Source organism: Asterias amurensis, chromosome 12, assembly GCF_032118995.1.
Source record: "Asterias amurensis chromosome 12, ASM3211899v1".
In the NCBI taxonomy this organism is placed as follows: Eukaryota; Metazoa; Echinodermata; class Asteroidea; order Forcipulatida; family Asteriidae; genus Asterias; species Asterias amurensis.
The window spans coordinates 4640380-4665909 of NC_092659.1; the positions used below are offsets into that span (position 1 = coordinate 4640380).

The 25530-nt window shown below is 38.6% G+C and overlaps 1 protein-coding gene across 9 annotated transcripts in view; it reads left to right on the plus strand.

The window, feature by feature from the left end:
• LOC139944764 (protein unc-80 homolog) overlaps positions 1-25530 on the plus strand; it is a 124577-nt gene that overhangs the window by 72523 nt on the left and 26524 nt on the right. For 8 of the 9 annotated variants that reach the window (XM_071941860.1, XM_071941863.1, XM_071941861.1 and 5 more), the window contains 12 exons: positions 2783-2963; positions 7778-7939; positions 15197-15340; positions 16522-16622; positions 17026-17112; positions 17578-17730; positions 18151-18189; positions 22065-22124; positions 22726-22822; positions 23456-23577; positions 24072-24149; positions 24993-25103. In XM_071941860.1, the coding sequence (XP_071797961.1) occupies positions 2783-2963; positions 7778-7939; positions 15197-15340; positions 16522-16622; positions 17026-17112; positions 17578-17730; positions 18151-18189; positions 22065-22124; positions 22726-22822; positions 23456-23577; positions 24072-24149; positions 24993-25103 (1335 nt within the window). The remainder of the gene's footprint in view (positions 1-2782; positions 2964-7777; positions 7940-15196; positions 15341-16521; positions 16623-17025; positions 17113-17577; positions 17731-18150; positions 18190-22064; positions 22125-22725; positions 22823-23455; positions 23578-24071; positions 24150-24992; positions 25104-25530) is intronic. The other variant, XM_071941866.1, reaches the window with a different exon arrangement.

Genomic DNA, 25530 nt, shown 5'->3' on the forward strand with positions numbered 1-25530 from the left:
CACTGCGGGGTCGACACAGGGAAGCTAATCGAACGCACCCATTATGTCACAGTTTGGGCCAAGTCACATGAGGCAATTTACAGGCAACCAACGGAAATACTCAATTTTGTTCTGACTTAATTTTCTGGGGTTGTTAGACACTGCCAACAGAAGGTCTTGAGTATTTTGAGAAGTTTTCATTTTGTATGCAGTGCAGTTTGGTGCATCTGTGTAGCATTTTAAAATTCATGTGCCACTTAAACAGCTCATATGCATAAATAAAAAGAATTAGCATAATGGTTAGTAACATAACAGGGCCCAAAAGGATAGGTGGCAGCAGACTTACCAGGTAAATACGTTGTTCTCAGAATTGTGCGCAGCCTCAGATCAATGTGAACAATGGAAGTTGACCTAGTAAGTCTGCTGCCACCTAGCATTCTAACAGAGCTCATTAGCAGAAAATCTTGCTAAATATTTTTTTACTATTCAAAATAAAGTAGGAAACACAGCCATAAATGGTGTGTGTGTAATATGTATTGGACACTATTAGTATGTGTGGTTGGTAACTTCTTCTGATCAAAAGCAGTGTTGGTTTACTCTTATCATAAATGGTATGTGTATAAGGTATTAAACAGTAACAATTGTCATAAAAAAATATTCACATATGAAATTCAGCCACTTTATAGAAAACAGCGTCCCAACACTTTAATTTCTTGTTTGGATTCACCTAATCAAAATCAGCATGTATGAATTTCATCTGTGACTTAGGCCCGACAAAAGCTTGGTTCATATTTCTTGCGAATGTGAAGTAAATTTTGATGACGCAATATTCAGTACGCACTGTTTTTCCTATTGTGACGCAGGGAATCTTGCTTCGCACGAAGTATTCCCAGGAAGTATGAACTGGGCTTAAGACGCATGTCTCTGATTATGTTTTAGAGGAGTGCAGTGTTCCAAAGAAGTGGGAAAAATATTGTATGATGGTTTTTTTGACGTCCTGTTTTTTTTAACAGTGGTTAGTCTGTTAGTCTGTTAGTTTAATAATGAAAAGTGTGTATGGAATCTTCTTTTGCGCTGTTTTGCAATAATTTCCTGTTAAATTTTCTGTAACAGAGTGACATAGCTTTGAAACCAGTCTTGGTTAACACTAGGATGTGTGTTGTGATATCTTTTCTATAACCTCGGTAACAAGAAATCTAATGCATGTCTAACTGCATTGGATGACATCTATTCTCCTATTGGCCAGTCTTTTGGGTTTCTGTCCATTTCTTTCACAACCAGCCAATGACAAGATCCCTTCCAAAGATAGAAATAGTCAGTTACTGTTTTGTGGGTGGTCATCATTACTCAAATCTCATGGTGTCCCCCAGGTGCTCTTTTTTGTTCTCCTCCTGCATGTTCATACTAGAGTTTTCCAACGAGTCATCGCCCCCTTTTTATTTTCACGATTTGTAGAGATTTTATGAAGAATAACACTGATTTAATCTACTCCCACGTTTAAGTGTGAGTTTGTCATTACCATTTTTTACAAGAACTGATCTGGTTTTAGGAAGATACATGTATTCAATCGCTCTTGCTGTAGTGTTTGTTTAAATACTAAAGCAGGGGAGTCGAAACAGAGAACTTACTCACACATGATTTTTAAAATTATGGTCTGAGTCCGCTGCTTCTGCCCCCCCCCCCCCCTTCCAACACATAATGGGCCTGACGGAGATTAAAATCACTTGATAGTGAGATCTCTAGTGTCAGTTCTGTACATAGAATGCTTTTTAAAAGTTTCACTTTCGGCACATAAATCAAAGGTTGAGACCAGTTTTGTTGTGTTGTCTCTACAGACTTGCATTTAGGCACAAACTTATTTCAAAAGACCTCATAGAAACAGAATTTTGGAATCTTTATGTTCTTCAACATCTTTTTTTCGTGTTAGTTTCTAAATCAAACTTCTTGCAAAGTGATGAATCACAAATCACAAGATTCAAATGTCACAAATTCATCCGCTTATAATATTAACAAGTTCCACTTTATTCTTTTTGCACTTCAGATGTCTTTGTTTTTTTTCTAAATGTTTCAGCAAATGGTTAAAAAAAATGCCCTTATTGGTCTCACAAACTAGGCACTCCAGTTTTTGCCATTAATAGAGTGTTTTCAAGATTATTTTAAAAACGTAATAAACATAAACAAATTAACAAAGTAAAAAATGAACATGTACATCTGAACTGATTTAAAAACACAAGTAACCTTTCAAAGCCAGCACTCCCACCAAAAGATATTTACATATGGTTGTAACTGGTTGTTAATGTTTAGTAGTAACCATTATGTGCATTATGTAACTTGAACTTTTTGTGATTTGATTTGAGTTCTGAAAACTAATTGAAAAGAACAAAATTAATCAATAAAGAAAATTTATAAGAATGTCTTTCCAGCAGTAACTCAAAACATGCGCTTGCATTCTCTAACATCAATTTGACTCTTGACTCTCCCTGAAGGTTGAAATTTAAAAAAAATTACAAACATTATATGAACAAGTCCAACTGTCAACTAACAAAAATCTAATAACAAAAATCCCACAAGGATTGTGAGTTTTCCCTCAAGAAATCCCACTGGGATCAAGGTTGTGAACTATCCCGCCGAGAATCTCGGTTATTCAGAATGACCTAAACCAGGATCCTGTAAGAAACCGAGATATTGCCGGTATTGCTAAATCTCGGTGGGATCCGGGCAGAATCTCGGCGGAATCTGAGCCTTGCAAATGCTGCCATCACAATTCATATTACTAATCAAGCATGCGGTTGTTTTTCAACAGCGCTCCTTCGCTGCCGTGGCAGTCTCCCGTACCACCCAGCGCCGTGAGCACATCAAGAAGACGCTCCTCCGCGAGCAGGAGAAGAAGCGAGCGGCTCGCGAGACCTTCCACATGACCAACGTGCCCATCCTGACACAGGCTGCGTACGAACCCTCACACCACGTCACCTCAGACGACGAAGGTAAGCTTGATCCAAAACGAATTTAGTGGTTGTGGCATCTGTGCGCTGTCGCATGTTTGTCTGGAGTGTGTCTTGGGCTAATTTTTTCCCCCCTTTTTCCCCATTAAAAAAAAAACTATAGATAAACAAAACTTGAAACCAGAACCTAGAGGAATGCGTGTCTTATCTTGCAATAATATTAAACTGCGCATCTAATTTGATTTGACTGACGAGTACACCTGTCACTTATAATAGCTTAATTTTTAGAGATGGAAACATCTTGCTGTTCCAATAATTGCATTGATCGTGAGTTCTTCCCTGAAAGGATCTCAACAATTACTTGATTGGGTGCGCATACCAAAAAATAAGTTTTTTTGGCTCAAAATTAAATCGGATATAAAGGGGTAGCACACCATCATGTAATACATTTATTTTTTAACGAAGATGATCAGATCATATTGATTGAACACAGTGTTACCACCGACCTTACAAAATTACTTCTGAAGACGATCCAAGCATACTGATTGAAACATCGAATAGTTACGCCACAGGTTCTTTTCAGTAGAGCCACTACAGTTCTTAGATATTTCATGTACATGGTGTACCACAAACCATACAAAATTTCCCCCGAAGAGAGTTCCAAAGCCTGGACCATTACATCTTGATTAATCAACTTTTGGATGAAGCAATCTAAAGGTGATATTGAAATATAATAAATTACATGTATGATATACAAATTTTGGAAATATCTTGGGTTTTTACCCAAAAAATATTCTGGTTCGGGTAGAATGTATGTATATGAAGTTTTGTAAATTCTTCTTGTTTAGATTTGTTTTAAAATTGAACACTCCTCCATTTATATAGACAATTTTTTGAATTTGTTTGCCTTAGAAGGGAATGCCTTTATCACATCTTACAGAAAAATATCTGACTATTATGAATTAATATGAATTAAAAATTTGAATTGCCCAATACGTTTGAATCAGTGCACGTTAATAGCACTGTGTGTGTCTGGGATTGTGCCAGCCATTGACCAATGGGAGACTTACAGGGGCCACTTAGTGATGTCAGACTTGAACCGAGTCAATTCCATTGCTCTCAAAAATGAGCGCATGCTCAGAAAATTACTCGGCCTGTCTGCTGCCACCTAGTGTCCGAGCTAAAGTTTCCCCCACTTATTTCGCACCTCTTGATGACTGTGCATAAAAAACACAGCACAGATTAATGAATTTAAGCATTTTTTGTTTCACTGTTAATACCTGGGGATGTGGCTAGCCCCCGACAAGCATTGCATGTGACAGTGTATGCTCTTTCTTTCTTTCTGTTGATGTAAAAATGTAAATGTATGCTCTTATATAGTTGGGGTTCCTAAGGAAATAGAAATCAAGACAAACTACGGTCAAACTTTGATATATTTTTTTCTTAAATGTTGTGAGCCATTTTTAAATTGGGCAGAATTTTTACAAGACGCCTTTTTTAGAAGAAAACAAATCCTCAAAGATCCTCAAGATTAAAGTGGTTGATAAGGATACATCTGCTTGATTCCAATAGTTGTGTTTTAATGAGAAGAACCACCAGAGAAATAACTTAGGATGAAGTCGCAATATAGTATTTAAAGGCAGTGGACACTATTGGTAATTACTTAAAATAATTATTAGCATAAAACCTTACTTGGTAACGAGTGATGGGGAGGGGTTGATAGTATAAAACATTGTGAGAAATGGCTCCCTCTGAAGTGAAGTCGTTTTCGAGAAAGGAGTAATTTTCCACGAATTTGATTTCAAGACCTCCGATTTAAAATTTGAGGTCTCGAAATCAAGCATCTGAAAGCACACAACTTCGTGTTGCAAAGGTATTTTTTCTTTCATAGTTATCTCACAACTTTGACGACCAATTGAGCTCAAATTTTCACAGGTTTGTTATTTTATGCATATGTCGAGATACACCAAGTGAGAAGACTGGTCTTTGACAATTACCAAATATGTCCAGTGTCTTCAAAATAACCTTCTGACGAGATGGATTGATCTCTGCAGAAAGGTTTTTTATCAATCTTTATGGACCAACATTTCATTGTCTATTTCAAATTTTCCCAAAACATTTTAGCCAGCCTCTCTTTTACTTTATTTATTTTGTTTGCTGGTTTTATTTCTTATGTATGTTTTTCTGTTCATTATGCAATTATTTTATATTTTTGTTAATGTTAAAAAAAAAATATGATTGATATTGTTTTGATTTATTTTTAGGATATAGAGTTTGATTTGATTTGTTTTGATTTTTTAATTGGAATGTGTCCTATTTCAAACGGAAATTATACATTTCTTCTGACACAACTGGCTAATAATAAGCTTTCTCTTTTGTGTTAAAATATTTTCCCTGAAAAAAATAATGGTTTAAATAAATTGACCTGCATAATGAAAGACATTGAGAAATAGTTGGGAAAGTGCCCCTGACCTAAAAGAGGGTGTCTGTATTTGTCCCCCTCACTGAGCAAGTGAGATCAGAGATTGTGCACAATGCTCGTCAATAGAAGAACAAGAGAAGAAACTTAATGGAATCACTTTAAATAGTGACGCTTTTTAATCCTTTCTTTTAATTGTGACACCTCAAGGACCAGTTATTGTCAACTGAAATCTTTTCCTACAATTTTGATCACCATTGAGATAACATGAAAATCCTCATAAATGCAAAATTCAGTTCTGAACAGGGCAAAGCCTTCTCCTAATTCTAACAACGAACACTTCCAATAGGAAAACCTTAAAGTCTATGGGAAATTTTTTAAGGAGCCCCAAGGTCAAGACCAGGGCAACAGAGGCCCTAAAACTGACCAATATTTGATTTCCACTGTTCACAAGATACTTATAAATGTGTACATTTCTTTGGTTTTTAAACAGGAGCTTGTGTTTGTGTATGAGACCAAAAAAAATTAGTCTTGGAGTATATGTATGTTTGTAGGGCATCGTTCTATATTGGTTTTTTCAGTGTTAGTATGTATTCTTCGTTATAGCATTACTATCGAGTTATGACTGGTTATGTTGTCAGTGCGTGTGTCAATATATATTTTGTATATCCCCCCCCCCCAAATTCTTATTAGCTCTCAGACTCATTATAGCACCCCACTCATCTTCACAGGAAATGCCATCGTTTGATATCATGCCGAGGTCATTTTGTGGAAATTGGGTTCAGGAAAAAAGTCTCCAAACTGTTGGGGTTTTTTATTTATTAAAAAAGCAAGAAACACCTGATAAATAAAGAAAGGGGTTGATAGTTACACCGAAAAAAAAAGAAGAAAATCATCTGTTAGGGTAGATTTTGTCTAGCCTAAACAACCAAATCTTACTTGGTGAAAAATGTGTTACCAGCTAAAATTCTATTCTATGTACATATATATGCAGGTTCCCTGCCTATTTTTGCTCAGCAAATAAGTTGAGTGGGCAATGTTGTCTGGTTAAACAGATTAGTGAAATTGGGCAAAGAGGTGACCTTTTTGAAAAGAGTACCAATGCCCATATAAGGGTATCAAAGCCCAGACAGGGGCACAAGAACGCCTCTGCTCAAACTTGTTTCCTTTTTACTCCTTGAATAAAGGTCGCTCAATGTCAGCTACGCTCACCATGTTTGCCTAAAATGTGCACTACAGTGTGTATAACCCGCAGTCCAAAAGTGGCACAACTAAGATTATAGTGATGAAGTTTTCACGTGAATTGAGTTGATAGCCAACTGAGTCAAATTTACGCTTTATAAACCAAAGTTGGCCCAAATTCCACAAGATGACCTCAAGAAGACATTCCATGTTATGTTCATAATCATGAAATGACCCTAATTTTTTCCCTAAATCTTGACCTGGAAGAGCAACACTATTATTTCACTCTCCTCTAAGAAGATGAATTTCAGATAGTTTGATATCCCTGGCTCAAACTAAGTGCTTACAGGTACTACTTGTTCATATAACCCACATTAAATCAAGTGCTTGGCTAAAGCACTACTCTAAAGTAACCCACCTTGAACAAGTGCTTAGGTACTCCTCTGAGATAACTTCTTGAGACATTCAGTCTTGTATTAAGAAGCGGGCATGATGTTTTTTCCTGCTTTAGTCTGGTATTCGATTTTGGGGGCTCTATAAAAAAAGTATGAAAAATTACGGTAGAATAGCCTGAAAGTCTATCAGAGCCTACTATAAAATGTTCATACTTTTTTCAAGGACCAAATACTGTACATGCCTGAAGAAAGTATGATAAACTTGTATCAGTCTTTTTCTCTCTTTTTTTTTTTAGCAAACAGTTCAATGGTGAATGACAGATTGTTCACATTTTTTTTTACACCAATCTCTTTTGTTCATTTTCTCCCATCTCCAGTGTGTTTGAAATCCCAAGCTATAAGGCATGACATTGCATTTGTTATATATGCATTGTGCCGTGCATCACTAACCTCGCACAATGTGGCTAATTAATATTAATCAATTAATGAATTAATCAAACTGACTAATTAGTGTGGGTGACAATATTAACACAGCCATTCTTCTCATTGAGGAGGGGGGTGTCGGGGACGACAGTGCATGCCCAGCATAATTACATCCAGTCTAGCCCCGCCCCCCTCTTTTCATAAAGTAAGATCACAAACGGGTTTAGTGACGAAACCAAACTGACTACGTATCAAGCTTCTTTAACGTTGCATTTTGTGTTTTGTCGTGTGGCTTTTTTAACTGATATTTACCACACTAACATGCATTTTCATATTCACACCACGTTCCCATGATTTTTTCCCCCATTCCCTCCCCCTTTATCCTGCCGGCTGCCCATTTCGCGTCTGCTTCCACATTTTTTATCCGCCCTGTTCAGACGACACGCCCATGCCCGTGACCGTATCCATGACAGCGCGTCGTGTGTCCGTTGCCCCGCCTGCCACCATGGCCGCAGCATGCGGTCTGAACCGGGGCCGGAATTTATCCATTCGTCGGGCTTCACTCTGGTCTGGGGGAGCTTCAACAGGCAACGCATCAGGTATCCCTTTGGTTGGTGTTTTCTGTTTCCAACACACCCCCCCTTGTGATCCCCCCTTCTCATTAATCGCCTGTCTGTGACCCCTCCCACCCCTCCCTCTTTCCAATCCCTTCTTCCCCCTTCCCTAATCCTGATTAAGTAATCAGCTTATTTCAGATTTACTATTCATGTGTTGTTATCATCATTCAATGCTCTATCCTGTCATGTTTTTATCCATGCAGCCATAGTAACACTTCTTTTTACACCAATCTAAACACCCCATCATTACAATTTGACTTTCTCTCTTTTCTATAGAGATCATTTTCTGGTTCCCTGATGGTCATAGTAGTGATTAGTTGGTGATCACATAGAGTCACCAGTCTATTTTTTATTTATTTTTTTAAATTAGAAACTTTTGCCTCATTTTTTGTTCCCTTCTGTTTGTAGATTCCTACAGAGTGCATGATCATTGGTACTTACTTCTTGTACCAAAACACAGGGCCTTGCATGAGGTATATTTTTTAACTCAAACAGATTGATTTTTTTTTTCATTTCTATACTTACCCAAATCAAAAAAGTCCCTAACAATAAGGTAAAGAAAAAATGTACTTTTTACAAAAAACACACACATCTGTATATTAAGCCAGTAGCAAAACAAAACATGGGTATACAAATTTTTGCTTCAATTTAACAACACAAACTCCCTTTTTCTGAAGTATTTTTTTTACATAAATTAAAAGCAACAAATTTGAGGATTCGAAAGTAAATTGCCATTCCAGATATTCAGTGACATTATAAGGTTTTTTTCTTGTCAAAGAATTCACTCCATCAGTGTTAAAACTTGGAGATACAAACAAGGCAGGGTTAACCCTCCTACTCTATGGACACCAGACACAATATTTACTACCATTACCATCTTCATAATATTAAAGTAGGGTTTCGGATAAAGAATACACATGTTATTTTTTTAGAATCATTGCCAAAGTTTTACCATACTTTTAATTGACTCAAAGTTTTTAAACCTCTTCAAATAAAATTAAATCTTTAACCCAAAAAGTACAAAACTTTTTTTCCAAATTATTGACATGTTAACAAAAATCATATGTTTTAAAGGGAAGGTACTCAAAACTACGACATGTACTAACTTAAAAACTGACTTGCTAACAAGAATTGGAGAGCTGTTGATAGAATAAAACATTGCGGGAAACGGCTCCCTCTAAAGTAACGTAGTTTTAGAGAAAGAGGTAGTTTCTCACTAAAATAATAAAAGACTTCTAGCTAGAAGTCTTTTATTCCTATTCGCATTCGCAGGAAGTATGAACCGAGCTTTAATCTGTAGGTCATTGGTTCACTCTTGAGTTCACTGATGTAAAATTTCTCTTTATTCAACCCCGAATCAATATATTTGTTCTGACCAATTTTCTAATCCAATCCCACACTGGTATTTATCAGAAACCTCTTGGCAGTCGTTGGGCCTCACTCCCGACAGCTCATACTGTGAAGGGTTTTCACTTATGAGTGGTAGACGTGGAGGCTCACCACGATTGAACCGACAACTATATACTCAACTCATATCAGGTAACTCAAATCCACCACCGAGTAACACCGCACACCCAATAACTGGTGGACTTCATTCACAATCAACACTCAATTATCCACATGTTCGTTATCATATTATCCATTCACCACTATCCACTATCACCCAGTGAGTAAATCCACACAATATATCGCATCGAGTAACGCCACACACTCAACAATCGTTGGACTTCATTCGCAACATGTTCAACACTCAAATCAGGCACATTTTTGTTATCATGAGTTTTATCCACTCACCACTTTTTATATCTACTTTCATCCAGTGAGTAAATCCACACAATATATCACATTGAGTAAAGCAACACACTCAACAATCGTTGGACTTCATTCGCAACATGTTCAACACTCAAATCAGGCACATTTTTGTTATCATGAGTTTTATCCACTCACCACTTTTTATATCTACTTTCATCCAGTGAGTAAATCCACACAATATATCACATTGAGTAAAGCAACACACTCAACAATCGTTGGACTTCATTCGCAACATGTTCAACACTCAAATCAGGCACATTTTTGTTATCATGAGTTTTATCCACTCACCACTTTTTATATCTACTTTCATCCAGTGAGTAAATCCACACAATATATCACATTGAGTAAAGCAACACACTCAACAATCGTTGGACTTCATTCGCAACATGTTCAACACTCAAATCAGGCACATTTTTGTTATCATGAGTTTTATCCACTCACCACTTTTTATATCTACTTTCATCCAGTGAGTAAATCCACACAATATATCACATTGAGTAAAGCAACACACTCAACAATCATTGGACTTCATTCGCAACATGTTCAACACTCAATCATCCACCTTTTTGTTATCATGAGTTTTATCCACTCACCACTTTTTATATCTACTTTCATCCAGTGAGTAAATCCACACAATATATCACATCGAGTAATGCCACACACTCAACAATCGTTGGACTTCATTCGCAAGCAACATGTTCAACACTCAAATCAGGCACATTTTTGTTATCATGAGTTTTATCCACTCACCACTTTTTATATCTACTTTCATCCAGTGAGTAAATCCACACAATATATCACATCGAGTATTGCAACACACTCAACAATCCTTGGAATTCATCCGCAACATGTTCAACACTCAATCATCCACCTTTTTGTGATCATGAGTTTTATCCACTCACCACTTTTTATATTTACTATCATCCAGTGAGTAAATCCACACAATATATCACATCGAGTAAAGCAACACACTCAACAATCATTGGACTTCATTCGCAACATGTTCAACACTCAAATCAGGCACATTTTTGTTATCATGAGTTTTATCCACTCACCACTTTTTCTATCCACTGTCACCCAGTGAGTTAATCCACACAATATCAACTCATCACCAAACTGACTCCACACGAAACTTACTCCACACATATACTTTATCACCTAAATACACATCAACCTTCAACTCTTCATACATGATAATTTCACTCACTCTTTTGTTCAAATACATTTATCACACCCTATATTCCGTTTATTAGAATATCAACATTGTTTTAAATTTATAAAATCTAGGTTAAGACACAGGTTTGTGGTCGACCAAAATGATGTCTTTAAAATCAGAGAATTCCAATCGTTGGTTTCGGTAAAACATTCCATGAAAACTAGTCGACGGGAAAAATTTTCTCTTTTATTTAAAAATTTATTGTAGTTAGCCATCTCACACCACAAAATTCTGCGCTTTGAAGAGACCTCACAGTAGACCGTATTGAATAACACCCTTTTTGCTATGAAAGTCGCCATCTTGTAGGTTGAACCGTATGCGCGTCTAAAAGCGTACATCAAAGAAACCTGCAGCACGCAATGTTCTCGGTTTGATGTCTACGGCACAAGCACGCACACCCACCCACACGCTCGCAGACGCCATCTTGTAGGGCAGATATTTGAACGGTGACATCATATTCAATACGGTCTATACCAAATGTTTTAACTTCACTTTCTGTGCACTGTTTAAAGCTACACATCACCACACATGTACACAAAGCAGCAAAGATGATTTGGAGAGTAAAGCGCACATGAATCCAAAACCTTAAAATGCAAATGTATCACTACTTAAAACGCTGGCACAAGCATGACACAGTTCTTCTTTAATTATCACTCATCCACGCGGTGTCCTCAACAAACTTTTTTGCATCTCACAAACAAACTTCACCAGCACTAAAAAGCAAGGCTTTCAGATACTCAAAATGATATCTGAATATTTGTTGATTCACCTTTCATTACTCGTATACACCTATTCCTGACTTTTTTTTCTCTTTTTTTTTCTGAACGTGCCAAATATATTAACTTCTTTCCTCGCCATCTTTCATACTATTTCGTAGTTGATTTTAATATCTAGTAGTGTAAAGTAGTAATACAAATTTAGTCGCATAGACTATGCCAGTCTTGCCCGTATATCAACAATAAATTGTAGCCTTGGATACCAACATTTGCTTTCTTGATTGATGAAAAACAAATCATGCTTCAACAAGGTCCAATGTACGGAAAGTAGACTTGCATTTTCTCATAACATCAAGCATGTCCATTTCTAGAGATCTTAACTTTGATTCTTTTAACATTGTAGTAGAGATGCTTCATTTCTAGTTAAATAACCCCTTAAAAAACATGATCAGTTTTGTTTTTATTTAGTAGCAGATCGAACTAACACATTTGAATTACAGCTCTTAAGTCAACTTCCCTAACTTAGATGCCCTTCAATTAACAACAACTTGGCAAAAGCAAACGACCCAGTAAAACAAAACCAGAGCTCCTGGTTCAATGTTTTTTGGATTTGGATGACCCTCCTTGCAAATTTTCCCTGATTCTGCAGAAAGTTCCCTGAAAATAAACTTATTTTTCCATGTTCATACTTGAACATCTCTCTGACTATGGAAACTGTTTCCCCAACTATGTTGATCATAATACAAAAAGGTATTGATTCTTTAAAATTAAAAAAATACGTTATGCTACAAAATAATGAACAAACAATATATTCAACCAACTTAATGAAATTTTCTCCAAGTTCAATTGTGTGGAATATCTTACTTTTGTTTATTTTGTCCTTATGAAAAACATGATTTAATCAGAACTTTCTATTTCCAACTTCCACCTCAGCCTTAGTTTTTCCTGCATTCTGTTAATCTTCTCATTGGTTGAATTTTTTCCTTATCCATTTTTGACAAATTTCTCTTTTTCATTCCTGATCTCAACACTTATTTCAGTTCGATAATTTTCCATTATTACATACTTTTAGAGAACACTTTTGAGCACTCCTGGTTGATTTTAATTATTAAAATTGTTTTATTAATTTTATGTACTACACTCCCCCCCTTTTTTTTTTTAAATCAGACTCAAACTTTGGAAACACATTTTGATATTTTTTTACATTTAAGTTGCTTTGGGATATATACATGTACAAGACCCGCCCTTGCAAAACCCTAAACTTCTCGGAATTTACCATGATGCGTAAAGACCATGGACAGATCACAACTATTGACCCAGTGACCAATTTGAGATTTCCATGTAACCATTTAGAGCATTTTGTCTAGATTCTGATGAAAGAAGAAAAACCGACTGGCACCTCCGAACAGAGATATTGACAAAATAGGGAGGCCACCAACTTAGGGCTAGATAGCTCAGTTGGTAGAGTGCCGGCATGTTAACACGGAGGTTGTTAGTTCAAATCCTGCTCTAGTCAATTTTTTTTTGTTTAGCCCAGAATGATCTTTTCAGAGCACACATATCATCTTAGAGGTTTAGACGTTTTGAACCAAGAACAGACAATAACTGAACAGAAAAGACTGAAATAAGCTGAGGCTCCCCTCCTGTTGGATCCAAACTCACAAATCACAACAAGCCATTTGTGAACTAGTTTTGAATGATTTCTGCTATTAGGGTGACTTGCTTAGTCACACCGCTTAGTCACAAGTTACTGCTTAAAGACAAGTGACTGCTAAATATCACAAAATACTGCCTAGTCACAAGTTACAGCTTAGTGACAAGTTACTGCTAAAAGTCACAAGTTACAGCTTAGTGACAAGTGACTGCTAAAAGTCACAAGTTACAGCTTAGTGACAAGTGACTGCTAAAAGTCACAAGTTACTGTTTAGTGACAAGTGACTGCTAAAAGTCACAAGTTACTGCTTAAAGTCACAAGTTACTGCTTAGTGACAAGTAACTGCTTAGTGACGTAAGTTGCCGCTTACATGTAGTTACAAGTTCCAGCTTAGTGACAAGTTACTGCTTAGTCACAAGTTACTGCTTAGCTACAAGTTACTGCATAGTGACAAGTAACTGCTTAATGACATAAGTTACCGCTTAGTTACAAGTGCCAGCTAAGTGACAAGTTACTGCTTTAGTGACAAGTTACTGCTTAGTGACAAGTTACCGCTTAGTTACAAGTTCCAGCTTAGTGACAAGTTTCCCCTTAGTCACAACTTACCACTTACTTTGGAATTCCTTAGACTATATGTAGAGACAGTTGCTATGTCGAATGGTTCGAGCTTCAAGGCAAGTTTTTTTGCTAACTTACGAAGGAGACACTAAACAGTCATATCTGAACGAATGTGATAAGGCACAATGAAACCACGGTTTGTCCATCGGGAGGTTGTCATATGAATAAAAATGGCTCGAGTCATGTGACATAGCGACTCTCTCTGTAGCCCGAGGCATCCAAATTCAAGCGGTACATTGTGACTAAGCAAGTCATTGTACCAGACATTATTCAAATCTAACTTGCAAATGGCTTCATGTAAAGCTAACGCTTTTTACCCAAAATGTGGCCTGTAAATCTGCATGGTTCATCTGTGCTGAGAAAAAAAGGTATACAAATTTGAGGATTGCAAAACCATTATGAAGTGAAATCCCTTTAAAAAAAACTCCCCAGCCATAATCTAACAGGGCTTTCCATTGTGAGCAAATTTTAATTCCCCACAAACTAACTCTTGTAGTATAACATCCGCTTTTAAAACGGCTTCTCACTGTGTGTATTTAGTTCTTTTTGTTTTATCAGCTTTTTTTCATTTATTATTATTTTGTTTAATTCATTTTATTTTGTCACCCAGTATTTTTAGTTGATTACTTTCCCACCTTATTGTGTTTCTTTCTTTGTTCCGATTCATCACAATCATCACCATTTTTCCATTTTTATTTTTAAATCATTTTATTTTCTTTTAATTTTTAGGTTCCATTTTTAGGAACTTTGGTAGCACTTGTGTTTTAAATTCTCACATTAACAATCCCATAAAAACATTGCTTCGTTTCTGTTCTAAAACGTTCTGTTTGAATTTTTAAAAATTGTGCCGTTTTTCTATGAAGTTACGTTCCATTCAATTTTGGTGAGACTCACGAGTTCTGTGTTTGAAAAAAATCGTTGTTGGTGTCCAACTGTCACCGTAAAGTCATGTGACATGTGAAACCGTTTCTTGACAAAATAAATCTGAACAGAAAAAAAGTCTGTGGCTGTATCGTTTTGGTTTTTTTGGTCTCCCGTTCTGTTATTTTTTTGCTGTCAATTTTTTTTCCAGGAGACAAATTTGTACAATGACTCATTTTCAGAGACAAACACAAAAACGAAAAACCTTAGACCCTCAAATCACCAAATAGTAAAGGTTGTACAACATCCAAGTGGCCATGTTGGCCGTCTGTGACCTTTGACCTTCTCTGAATATTAATTAGGTGATGATGAGGGATTGGTGACTGAGCGTACTCATCACAGTCCGCCTACCTTTGGAGTGTTCTTCCCGTCCTGTATTTGTACCACTATTGTTCATTTGGTGGCGCTGCTGGATGATTCTGAAGTCAATAAGGAAGGCGTCGCAGGTGAGTCCACCTACATCAAGTATTGTCCTGTTGGTTTGTCTATTTTTATATAATTTTTATGAGAGATAGTCTAATGTCACAAAGCCATAGACAGACACTTTAGGTTAGGGCTATACATTTAAAGCCATTGGACCCTTTCGGTACAAAAAAAAAATAAAAAATTCACAGATTTACAAATAACTTACAGGGTTTACAAAAGGTAGTGGTGAAAGACTTATCTTCAAATATTAATCCATGAAATGCTTTACTTTTTCGAGAAAACAGTAAAACAATATCAATTCTCGATAACGAGAATTACAGGTTTATTTTAAACACATGTCATGACACGGCGAAACGCGCGGATACAAGGGCGGGTTTCCCTGTTATTTTCTCCCGACTCCGATGACCGATTGAGCCTAACTTTTCACAGGTTTGTTGTTTGATATAGAAGTTGTGGTACACGAAGTGTGGGCCTTGGACAATACTGTTTACCGAAAGGGTCCAATAGCTTTAACTGTCAACCCAAAACTAGAGGCACTAGGCTACATTTACCTATCCGCTCGTGGCCGAACAGAGCACCAAACTCAAGCTCTGCTGTTTATGTTCAGGGGCCAATTTCATAGAGCTGCTTAAGCAAAAAATTTGCTTAAGCACGAAAATGGGTCGCTTATTTTACACACGTTACTGGCCAAAATTTCCTACTATATACATTGCTTATGACTAGTATTAAGCTGTTGTTTACTTAGCATTACAATTGAGTGGAGTCTTGGCCGGTAATCTGATTTTACTAAGCAATGAATTTTTTGCTTAAGCAAAAATTTTTGCTTAAGCAGCTCTATGAAATTGGGCCCAGGAGAGTGTGGATTCAAATCCCAGTCGTGACACTTGTGTCCCAGAGCAAGGTGCTTAATGTGCCGTGGCACCTTGAAAACAACTGGGTCTCAGAATTCATTACTGCAATAACTAAAAGAACTGAAAGATTGAACATTATATATTCAAACCGAGGTCACGCATGAAAAACCACACCAACCCCTGCAGATAAAACCCGGCAAATCGGGTTATTAACGCATGGGCTGCGGGTAGACTGCTAAGATGAAGAGTTTGGTGAAATCAACGGATGGACTCGTTGTAACATTGGGCTTAGGTTTTTAACTTTCTGGATGCATTCTTAAAGTAATCTCTTGCAATCTCATTTTTTCCAGTGTGTGAGGTTGCAGAGAAGGTCTTATGGGCATGTCTTGTGGAAGAGCCCGCTCTCATCTGCCGTTACATCTTGGAGAAGATCACAGCCAAAGACAAGCAGGTAGGTTCCGTTGAATTACTGGTAGATACCATTTGGCAAATTTGAAGTGTGTATAGATGTGTTTTAAATGGGCTTCATGCCATTTGGTCATGCAAAGTATTGCAAAAATTTCTAAACACAAAAATCAAATTGAAAAAAAAAACAATGGGGAACCCAGTTATGAATTATCTCGCTGGGAATCCCAGTTCTTCTGAATGACCTAAACCGGGACCTTGGTAAGAAATCATGAATTCCAGTGGGATCCGGCGTAATCCTGGTCTCATTTTATATATGGTAATGCTCACTTTGGATTCCAAAAGACTTGAGATGGTTGAGGGAAATGTCTTTGGCTATGTGATTAAAGCATTTATAGTCTTAACTTAATTGACCAGGTCTCCATTCCCCATTCGTATGTTGTCTATAGGAGGATCTCATTCTTCTGATGAAGAAGATGGTATCTCATTTTGGAGAGCTACCAGCCCAGACTGCCCACTGTCTCTTCAACTACCTGGTGAGTTATCAACACATTGAGTGATTGGAAGACAGTGCGCTCATAGAAACAAGTGTAACTTGATTGATAGTCCTAGATCATCTTCCTTAAGTCTTTTTTACAAACTGACAAAAAACGATTGAACTTTATTGAAGACACAAAGTTTTAGGGTCAAAATATAGAATTTGTGTTTCAGATAATTTCCTGAACTTTTAAACAACTTGAACTTTTTCTCCCCTTGACACCAGCTTGACAACCAACAATTTTATGTTCAAAATATATATATTTTGTTTTCAGGTAATTTCTCAAACTTTAAACAATTTGAATATTTTCTCTCTGTGAAACAGCTTAGGTTTATTGTGTACCACTGCCGAGCGCCACATGAAGGGGCAAACATGACAAACTTTAGGTTTAAAATAGAAAATTTGTGCTGAAGGTCATTCCCAAACTTTAAATAACTTGAGTATTTTCTGTCCATGACCACAGCTTGGTTTTATTGTGTACCACTGCCGAGCGCCCCATGAAGGAGCCAACGAGGCCATAGCCAACACCCTAACCGTCCTGTGGCACATCATCCCCTTCGTGTCTGGCATCTCCTTCAAGGACCTCAAACAGACTCTCAAAAAAGAACAGTGTGACGTAAGTGGCTCGGCATAGATAAATAGATATGTACATGTAGATAGATAGATACTGTCCTCGCAGCACAAAGACTAAATTATGACATTTTTACACTTTATAAATTAAATAAGGGGGGAAGTAAGCCACTAGCCATTGAACAAGAACAAAAAGTTAAAATCAAGAAAAACTAGCAAAAACTAGCGAAAAGGACAACAAAAACCAGAGAAACAATTCATTAAGCAGATCAACTCTTTGCTTGTTTTAAAAACATTAAAAATGGAGTAACATTGCTGGTTCTAAAACTTTTATCGCATTTATTATTGCTTTTAAGTTGGGTTTTGTTCTATAAATTGGATGAGAAATTCCAGACCTTATCGGAAGTTAACCCATTTTTTTTTCTTTCTGCCAAATGAACTCTGCATATTCTTTTACTTTCTACAGCCGACCATTCTGATCAGTGCTAATGTGCCATGTGCAAAGGTAAGTCATTTTCAATCTGTAGTTGAGGTACACTGCAGTAACGACAAAGTTTAATCTTGAAAACTTTTGCTCACTCAGCTAAAATGATAGAAAAACCAGTAAGAAACAGAAGCACATGGTTTTATTTTTGAGTTTAGATTCTATGTTTTATCAGGAAACATTTGAAAATGCCAATTCAGTCCCAAACCTTTCCTTTTACCTCTTTGTTTAAAAGCAAAAGTTTGTCAAACATTGCGGCCGTTCGCAGCCGCTCTGGGCATTTTGGTACGAGCCGCTTGCAGCCGCTATCTCTAGAGGGTTAATTTATCGTTCGCAGCCGCTCTGGGCATTTTGGTACGAGCCGCTTGCAGCCGCTATCTCTAAAGGGTTAATCTATCGTTTGCTGCCGCTCTGGGCATTTTGGTACGGGCGGCTTGAAGCCGCTATCTCTAAAGGGTTAATTTATCGTTTGCAGCCGCTCTGGGCATTTTGGTACAAGCCGCTTGCAGCCGCTATCTCTAGAGGGTTAATTTATTGTTTGCAGCCGCTCTGGGCATTTTGGTACAAGCCGCTTGCAGCCGCTATCTCTAGAGGGTTAATTTATCGTTTGCAGCCGCTCTGGGCATTTTGGTACAAGCCGCTTGCAGCCACTATCTCTAGAGAGTTAGTTTATCGTTTGCAGCCGCTCTGGGCATTTTGGTACAAGCCGCTTGCAGCCGCTATCTCTAGAGGGTTAATTTATCGTTCACAGCCGCTCTGGGCATTTTGGTACAAGCCGCTTGCAGCCACTATCTCTAGAGAGTTAGTTTATCGTTTGCAGCCGCTCTGGGCATTTTGGTACAAGCCGCTTGCAGCCGCTATCTCTAGAGGGTTAATTTATTGTTCACAGCCGCTCTGGGCATTTTGGTACAAGCCGCTTGCAGCCGCTATCTCTAGAGGGTTATTTATCGTTTGAAGCCGCTCTGGGCATTTTGGTACAAGCCGCTTGCAGCCGCTATCTCTAGAGGGTTAGTTTATTGTTCACAGCCGCTCTGGGCATTTTGGTACAAGCCGCTTGCAGCTGCTATCTCTAAAGGGTTAATTTATCGTTTGCAGCTGCTCTTGGCATTTTGGTACAAGCCGCTTGCAGCCGCTATCTCTAGAGGGTTAATTTATCGTTTGCAGCCGCTCTGGGCATTTTGGTACAAGCCGCTTGAAGCCGCTATCTCTAGAGGGTTAATTTATTGTTTGCAGCCGCTCTGGGCATTTTGATACAAGCCGCTTGCAGCCGCTATCTCTAGAGGGTTACTTTATCGCTCACAGCTGCTCTGGGCATTTTGGTACAAGCCGCTTGCAGCCGCTGTTTCTAGAGGGTTAATTTATCGTTCACAGCCGCTCTGGGCATTTTGGTACAAGCCGCTTGCAGCCGCTATCTCTAAAGGGTTAATTTATCGTTCACAGCCGCTCTGGGCATTTTGGTACAAGCCGCTTGCAGCCGCTATCTCTAGAGGGTTAATTTATCATTGGCAGCCGCTCTGGGCATTTTGGTACAAGCCGCTTGCAGCCACTATCTCTAAAGGGTTAGTTTATTGTTTGCAGCCGCTCTGGGCATTTTGGTACAAGCCGCTTGCAGCCGCTATCTCTAGAGGGTTAATTTATCGTTTGCAGCCGCTCTGGGCATTTTGGTACAAGCTGCTTGCAGCCGCTATCTCTAAAGGGTAACTTTATCGTTTGCAGCTGCTCTGGGCATTTTGGTACAAGCCGCTTGCAGCCGCTATCTCTAGAGGGTTAATTTGTTGTTTGCAGCCGCTCTGGGAATTTTGGTACAAGCCGCTTGCAGCCGCTATCTCTAGAGGGTTAATTTATCATTTGCAGCCGCTCTGGGCATTTTGGTACAAGCCGCTTCCAGCCGCTATCTCTAGAGGGATAGTTTATCGTTTGTAGCCGCTCTGGGCATTTTGGTACAAGCCGCTTGCAGCCGCTATCTCTAGAGGGTTAGTTTATCGTTTGCAGCCGCTCTGGGCATTTTGGTACAAGCCGCTTGCAGCCGCTATCTCTAGAGGGTTATTTATCGTTTGAAGCCGCTCTGGGCATTTTGGTACAAGCCGCTTGCAGCCGCTATCTCTAGAGGGTTAATTTATCATTCACAGCCGCTCTGGGCATTTTGGTACAAGCCGCTTGCAGCCGCTATCTCTAAAGGGTTAATTTATCGTTTGCAGCCGCTCTGGGCATTTTGGTACAATCCGCTTGCAGCCGCTATCTCTAGAGGGTTAATTTATCATTCACAGCCGCTCTGGGCATTTTGGTACAAGCCGCTTGCAGCCGCTATCTCTAAAGGGTTAATTTATCGTTTGCAGCCGCTCTGGGCATTTTGGTACAAGCCCCTTGCAGCCGCTATCTCTAGAGGGTTAATTTATAATTTATTGTTTGCAGCCGCTCTGGGCATTTTGGTACAAGCCGCTTGCAGCCACTATCTCTAGAGGGTTAATTTATCGTTTGCAGCCGCTCTGGGCATTTTGGTACAAGCCGCTTGCAGCCGTTATCTCTAGAGGGTTAACTTACCGTTTGCAGCCGCTCTGGGCATTTTGGTACAAGCCGCTTGCAGCCGTTATCTCTAGAGGGTTAACTTATCGCTTACAGCCGCTCTGGGCATTTTGGTACAAGCCGCTTGCAGCCGCTATCTCTAGAGGGTTAACTTATCGCTCACAGCCGCTCTGGGCATTTTGGTACAAGCCGCTTGCAGCCGCTATCTCTAGAGGGTTAATTTATTGTTTGCAGCCGCTCTGGGCATTTTGGTAAAAGCCGCTTGCAACCGCTATCTCTAGAGGGTTAATTTATCGTGTGCAGCCGCTCTGGGCAATATCTCAAGAAGGACTTGGCGTATCAACTGCAAACTTGGTTTGTGGATTGGTCATGGGATCCCCTAGAAGCCTATCGATATTGGACCCCCTCAGAAAACTATTAAGCTCGTTATGGCTAAAACAAAAGAAATGTTGTCCGAGCGATATCTCAAGAAGGACTTGGCGTATCAACTCCAAACTTGGGTTGTGGATTGGTCATGGGATCCCCTAGAAGCCTATCGATTTTGGACCCCCTCAGATAAGTATTAAGCTCATTATGGCTAAAACAAAAGAAATGTTGTCAGAGCGATATCTCAAGAAGGACTTGGCATATCAACTGCAAACTTGGTTTGTCGATTGGTCATGGGATCCCCTAGAAGCCTATTGATTTTGGACCCCCTCAGATAAATATTAAGCTTGTTATGGCTAAAACAAAAGAAATGTTGTCCGAGCGATATCTCAAGAAGGACTTGGCGTATCAACTCCAAACTTGGATTGTGGATTGGTCATAGGATCCCCTAGAAGCCTATTGATTTTGGACCCCTCAGATAAATATTAAGCTCGTTATGGCTAAAACAAAAGAAATGTTGTCCGAGCGATATCTCAAGAAGGACTTGGCGTATCAACTCAAAACTTGGTTTGTGGATCAGTCAGGGGATCCCCTAGAAGCCTATCGGTTTTGGACCCCCTCAGATAAATATTAAGCTCGTTATGGCTAAAACAAAAGAAATGTTGTACGAGCATTATCTCAAGAAAGACTTGGCGTATCAACTCCAAACTTGGTTTGTGGATTGGTCATGGGATCCCTTAGAAGCCTATTGATTTTGGACCCCCTCAGATAAATATTAAGCTTGTTATGGCTAAAACAAAAACAATCTGAATGTCTTGTCTGAATGTCTTGACCCAAATGTTTCATTTATGTATTGTGTGTTTGAGCAGTACATAAAACAATGTATATTTGACATTTTAAAAAGAATGGCGGCCCCGACTCCTTCCTTTTTTTTTAAGAAACCCGGACGCTAAACATGTTCCTTTTTTTACTCGGCCTAACATGTTTTGTTTTTTAATTCTACACAGAAACTGATTGTTCATGGACCCAATGAAACGGACATCCCTACTCAGCTTCCCATCAGTGAGGTAGGCTCATTTTATTTGACTCTGTAGTTGAAATACTCGCAGTACACCTTTATCATTCTGCAACCTTCTTAATCATTCTCCGACCTCTTTTGTTGTTCTGCAACCTGTTATTATTATTCAACAATCTATTTCATCAGTCTGCAGTTCCTCCTTTATTAATCAGACATTTTGTATCATTCTGTAATCTCATATTTTTCTCTTGCAACTTCTTGTCATTCTAATAGGCCTACTTCTCGTTTCTAAATCTAAAACTTTGAATAATTTTGCAACCTCTCTTATAATTCTGCATATTTTAATCATTCTGTGACCTTTAATAATTCTGCAACCTTTTTTATCATTCTGCAACTTTTGTTTCCATTCTGCAACCTTTTTTTATCATTCTACAACCTTTTTTAATAATTCTGCAGCTTTTTTATCATTCTGTACCTTATTATCATTCTGCAACCTATTTTATCATTCTGCAACCTATTTTATCATTCTGCAACCTTTTTTATCATTCTACAACCTTTTTTAATAATTCTGCAGCTTTTTTATCATTCTGTACCTCATAATCATTCTGCAACCTATTTTATCATTCTGCAACCTTTTTTTCATCATTCAGGATATGCAGTTTGAGGAGATCCACCAAGACTGTCTGGAGTTCTTCAACATTCCTATCCAGGACCACTGCTCTCACTTCCTTGTGGATAAGAAGACTAGTAAGTGTGCTTTACAGATGCTTGATTGGTTGGGTAATTAAAGGCATGGACACTATTGGTAAATACTCAAAACAATTATTAGCGTAAAAACTTACTTGGTAATAAGCAATGGAGAGCCGTTGTTAGTCTAAAACATTGTGAGAAACGACTCCCTCTGAAGTAACGTAGTTTTTGAGAAAGAAGTAATTTCGCACCCAAAGAAGTCTTTATTATGGATCTGAAAGCAAAGAAATTTGTGCAACAAGGGTGTTTTTTCTTTCATTATTCTCTTTCAACTTGAATGACAAATTTTTACAGGTTTGTTATTTTAAGCATGTTGGGATACACCAAGTGAGAATACTGGTGTTTGGCAATTGCCAATAGTGTCCAGGGGTGGATTTCACAAAGGTAGTCCTAACTTAGGACTAGTCCTAGGCAATGCTAAGAGATAGGACCAGTCCTAAGTTACGATGAGTTTCTGGTCCTAACTTAGGACTGGTCCTATCTCTTAGCATTGCTTAGGACTAGTCCTAAGTTAGGACTACCTTTGTGAAATTGACCCTAGTGCCTTTAAGTAGGATTCATTTTATAAACATTATCATTAAGCAGCAGTAAGTTACAAACACAATGAATTGTTGAATCTCACTACCGCAGACCAAATGTTGGATGTGAAGTCGTACGTGAGGGATTTTTACGCCTACAAGCGATCACAGTGCCCTGAGCTAATCCTGAAGAAGATGGACCAAATGGAAGGTTTGGAGCATCTACAGAGACAGGTATGTACCCTCCAGAATAATGAGGTCTTGTTAAAGCTCTGTCCTTATGTTGCCACAATGGTTGTACTGAGTTCTTGTGGCTCCAATGAAGTCACTTTTCCAATCCTGCGTTTTGTGTAATTTACACTGCAAACCATTTACAAATATGTCAAGTGTACCTTACAGCTTTGTCCATGAAAAAGTTGTGGGAAGGTAGTGCATTCTGCTCTACCAGCCAGGCTCCTAGTGGATGGTACCCATGCCTACATCCTTATGCATCCCTCTTTCAGACCCAGAAGTAGGTGACAACGTGCCCCTGGTGGCAACGTGCCCCTGGTGGCAATGGCCCCTGGTGGCAGTTGATTTGGGTTGATAGCCCTCACCTTGAAGTGGCCGTCCAGCCTTGTGAGTTGGGCGATATCTCATAACAAATATTTTAAAACGGTGTAAGACCTTGAGACAATGTTGAGGTAGTTCTGATAATCCATACTGTATTATTCTGTATTATTCTGCAGGCCTTCACTCTGAAGATTGCTGAGCTTGGTCGTGTGTATTTTGCTCTAGCCACTCTGCAGAGCACCCCTGCTCCTTTGGTAAGTTTTGCATCAATTTAAGCTAAGAGCTGTTCACAAGAAGATATACCATTGGATTTTAAAGGGACACGTTGCCTTGGATCGGTGGAGTAGATCTTTGAAAAGCATTTGAAACAGTTTGTTATGAAATGCATATGGTTAGATAGATAATTTAAAAGTAGAATGTAATGATCCACACAAACATGCCTTGGAATTTCATGGTTTTCCTTATACGTCACGAAGAAACACGGTCGGCCATTTATGGGAGTCAAAAATTTGACTTCCATAATGGCCGACCATGTTAGTCGACGATGTAAAAGGAAAACCACGCAATTTCGATAGAAATTTGTGTGGATCATTGTATTCTACTTTTACAACATCTTTCTAACCGTATGTGTTTTACAGCAAACGGTTACAAACGCTTTTTATAGACCAACTCGTCCGATCCAAGGCAATGTGTTCCTTTAATCATTTTTATCAATGTCAACTGCCAATCTCTCACCATGTGGCCCTGGTTCGATTCCTGGCTAGGGCCATCTGTGAGTAGAGTTGTTGGTTGGTACCCTCCTGTGCCACAAGGGTTTATCCTGGGCCCCAAGCATGACATGCTTTCTACTTTAGTATAAATTCTGATTTTGTTTGGCCCTCAGTAAAATCTTCTCAACATTTTATTATTTTATTAAATAGTCTGAAAGTCTTCTAAACCCAGACATAATATTCTTCCTACTTAAAGGAACGTTACAGAATGGGTAACAAAACAAAAATCGTGAAATGAAACAGTCAAAATTTTACCTTGCGATAATATTCCTCCCATTCCACTCTGAGCCACTCAATATTTGTATACTATTGTTTCTATCTGTTTAGATGAGTTCTCACATCACCTTTCTTCATGATGAGCTGATAAGGCTACCTTCCTTCCCTCGCAAGTCTTTGGATGCAGAGTTCATGCTCTACACCATACCCAAGCAGGGCAAGGTAAAGCATTAAGGGATAGTGAACTCATAGAGTAGAAAGACCTGGGGTGGATTTCACAAAGAGTTAGGACTAGTCCTAAGTTAGGACTAGTCCTAGGAGATATCAAAAACATATGGCTAGTCCTAAGTTAGGACGAGGAACTCGTCCTAAGTCGAGGTAAGACTATAGTCTTAACTCTTTGTGAAATCCACCCCAAGGCCCAATTTCATGGCTCTGCTTACTGTCTAATTCAGCGCTTAAGATCACTACTCTCCACTTACTGTGTAAGCGCTGAATTTCTGCGCTAGCTGAGTTAGTGCAGATGGCTAGATACAAGGCGAAGGCACGTGCACAACCAAAATTCCATGCTAACCCATGAAATACGCTAGACATAAAAAGACATAAAATTCCTGTGGAATTGCCTGCTTTCCTAGGTAGTAGAATTAGT